At 38.9% G+C, this 2,838-nt stretch overlaps 1 protein-coding gene across 1 annotated transcript; it reads left to right on the forward strand.

Annotated features, from left to right (window-relative positions):
• Window positions 1-6: 6 nt before the first annotated feature.
• LOC109827648 lies at window positions 7-1,747 on the forward strand. The gene is made up of 4 exons (XM_020394660.1): window positions 7-216; window positions 861-931; window positions 1,017-1,254; window positions 1,337-1,747. Exons 1-4 carry the CDS (start codon window positions 115-117, stop codon window positions 1,502-1,504), a joined length of 579 nt encoding a protein of 192 aa, XP_020250249.1. The 5' UTR covers window positions 7-114; the 3' UTR covers window positions 1,505-1,747.
• Window positions 1,748-2,838: the final 1,091 nt, after the last annotated feature.

Consider the following 2,838-nt stretch of genomic DNA (forward strand, 5'->3'; position numbering starts at 1 on the left):
CCTCTCGCCTATCTATTTCCCATCTGGATCTTTCCCCTCCTCTCACCTTATTATTATAGACTTCCCCTCTTTCTCTTCTCCTTTGTTTGGGGTTTGGATTGGAATTTGTCGAAGATGATGAAGAAGGGGAGCCGGGTTTTGATGATGGATTCAGAGGAAGCCAGGGCTCGGTTCAAGCATCAGGCCCTTTCGCAGGATTACGACGAGCTGCTCGTGGTAAAAAAAAAAAAACAAAAATCTTTTCTTTTCCGTTCGGATCTGCTTGTTTTTTTTAATCTATTTATGTATGTATATGATCTGTTGTTATTTAGGGTTAGGAGTTCACTTGCTTGATGGGTTATCTTTGTTTCTTGATTCAGAGATCTGGGGTTTGTTTGTTGTTATGTGCAATTTTGACCTTCTCCATGGTGTGCATCGATTTGGGTGGTCTCCTTCGGTTCTAAAATTGAGGGATCTTTTCAATTTTTTAGCGGCGTGTTCTGAAATTCTAGGGTTGTTTGATCTGGGAGAATTATTAATAGATTCTTAGGTTCTGTGATTTTAGGGTTTCTTAACCCTTGTCTTGTTTCTATTGTCTCTGTGATTTGCTTATATTTTGTTCTTATACGTGTGTTTTACTTTTATCCTTTCGTGATGCGTGGCCGAGTTAATTCTTTTTAGGTCTCAACTTTTTTTTTGATCTTTTCTCAATATTTTTGGGTCAATTTTTTTCTCCATTGTTGTACTAAAGTATATCTAATTTTTAACTTATGAACGAAAGGGCTTCGCTTTTATTTTTTTTTACAGGTCTCTTTTGCATTTTCTATAAATCTATCACCATAAATCCTATTAAGCGAAGAATTTATATTCTTGCTGTGCAGGAAACTGAAGCAAAGAAGAGGAAGTTGCAGAAAACAATTGCAAAGAGACTCAAGCTAACGGCTGAAGTCAAGTACTAACTGTTTTTTTACTTGTAATTAATAGTTTGATTTTGAAGGGTTTTAATTTGACACCATCATCTAAATGTAACGTCTCAGATTCTTACGGGGAAAATACAAAGCTTTCGTGAAAAACCCATCTCAAGAAACCCCATGTCGAGTGAAGAAGTCTTCTCGCAAAAAGCAATCACCATCTGTTCAGTTATCTCAACCTCCGAAATCCATAAATAGTGAGCTTCCTTTGCAAGTTCCTCTGCAAGATAGGAGTCAGAGAGCGAAGGAAGTTGGAACTCCGAGCTCCTCTGCGTTGTTCGACTTGAACAAGGTTTCCTTACCGGTAACTTATTAGATCCTTAGCCAAATCACTGAAGAGTTTGAACTATACATTGTTTACTGAATTGGCACTGCTCTTATTGTAGAATGCTGAAGAGATGGAGGGAATTCAAGCAGAGTGGGAGCCTCACAAGGTAGATAAATTGAAGAGCACCCATGACCTCAATCTCTCAATCTTTAAAGATGTAGGAAGTTCTAGCCACGTCGGTAAGAGAAAAATTTCATGGCAAGATCAGGTGGCTTTGAGGGTTTGACGTCCTCCCCCTCGTCATCTGATCAGTATGAAGCTAGTTTAATTTTGTCAACAATGCATATTTTGTTGGTGGAAAAGAACTTGATGTTATATACTTATTTTTAACCTTGTATATACAAGAAACGGTGGTGTTTAGCGAGCATTTCTTTTACTTGGGGTTGTCTTGTATTTTGAATGATACGTGCTTGCGTTTTGCAGATGACACAAGTTTCATGGTTATTCTTGATTCCTTCAGGTTGATTTACTCTGGATTGTAGTTGACAAGTTTGTTGGTAGAAAATTTATCCTTGTGCTCCAATTTGTTATGGTTGTTACCGGGTCTTAAGAGCTTGTAAACTTTGCTCAGGATTTTAGATCATGCAAGTTATCAAGTGATTGGCGTTGTCTCATGGTTGGTATGCAAAGTTGATGATTGCTCTTGAGCTGAGAAAACTTGAACCTGCAACCTGCGACTGTTAATGGATTGTTGATGGAAGTAAGTAGCGAAATGCTTCCTAATGTGGTTATTTTGAAAGCAGATGAGATCCTTATTATTGTTATATCCTGAGCACACTCGCTCACAAAAACATCACATTAAGACACGCCACTGCTTCCATGCGATCATCCCAAATAGACAATTTTTTCAAAATTCAATTAGAAAAACATCATATAAATCAAGATGGCTTCAAGCAACTCAGTGGGGTAGTAAAAGCTGAGGAGTACAATGAGAATTTCACCAAATTATTTTACAGCTCCTTCCCTGTGTCCCCATGAAAACTTTAGCGCGTTAGCCAAAGCAACATAACCTGATGAAAAAAGCCAGCACCATAATAGAAAGGGCAAGCACAAAGTGGGAACTTTCTGTATGTCTGAGCTCAGGAAAGAAAAGACAGGCTATCTCTTCCACGTCGGTCCCCAAAATAAAGAGGTCTCACGTGTAAATACAAAGCAAACTCTAGGGGGATTTCAGTAATATGCCCGTATGTTTGAACAGGTTAACAGAGGTCTCCTTCATCTACCACCTTCACACAAGGTAGCAAGCAACCTAGCAGGCAGGCAAAAACTGCAACAGTACAGAAATTTTGCAGATACAACCACCTTTTCCTCTGCATCTCTTACGAAAGAGAGGAAACAAGGCAAAGTGGGGTGAAGATGTTTATTTTGCCCGTTAAAGCAAGAGGATGTACACCCTCTAGTCTTGATTTTTGTAGCTCAAGGTAGTTGAGTTGAGAGTGAGAGAGCAAAATAATTGGGTGTATTCAAATGGGGTGGGTTAAAATCCCATTCAAACCTTCACCTTTTAATCAACAGCAAGCATGGATGCCAATAATGCCCCCACTGTCATCTCTTTCTCTC

Source organism: Asparagus officinalis, unplaced genomic scaffold (genome assembly GCF_001876935.1).
Source record: "Asparagus officinalis unplaced genomic scaffold, Aspof.V1 AsparagusV1_Un336, whole genome shotgun sequence".
NCBI classification, from domain to species: Eukaryota; Viridiplantae; Streptophyta; class Magnoliopsida; order Asparagales; family Asparagaceae; genus Asparagus; species Asparagus officinalis.

Coding starts and splice junctions, on each gene's coding strand:
- LOC109827648 (XM_020394660.1), top strand. CDS start 115: ATGATGAAGAAGGGGAGCCGGGTTTTGATGATGGATTCAGAGGAAGCC. Junction 217..860: donor ATTACGACGAGCTGCTCGTG/GTAAAAAAAAAA, acceptor CTTGCTGTGCAG/GAAACTGAAGCAAAGAAGAG. Junction 932..1,016: donor AAGCTAACGGCTGAAGTCAA/GTACTAACTGTT, acceptor GTAACGTCTCAG/ATTCTTACGGGGAAAATACA.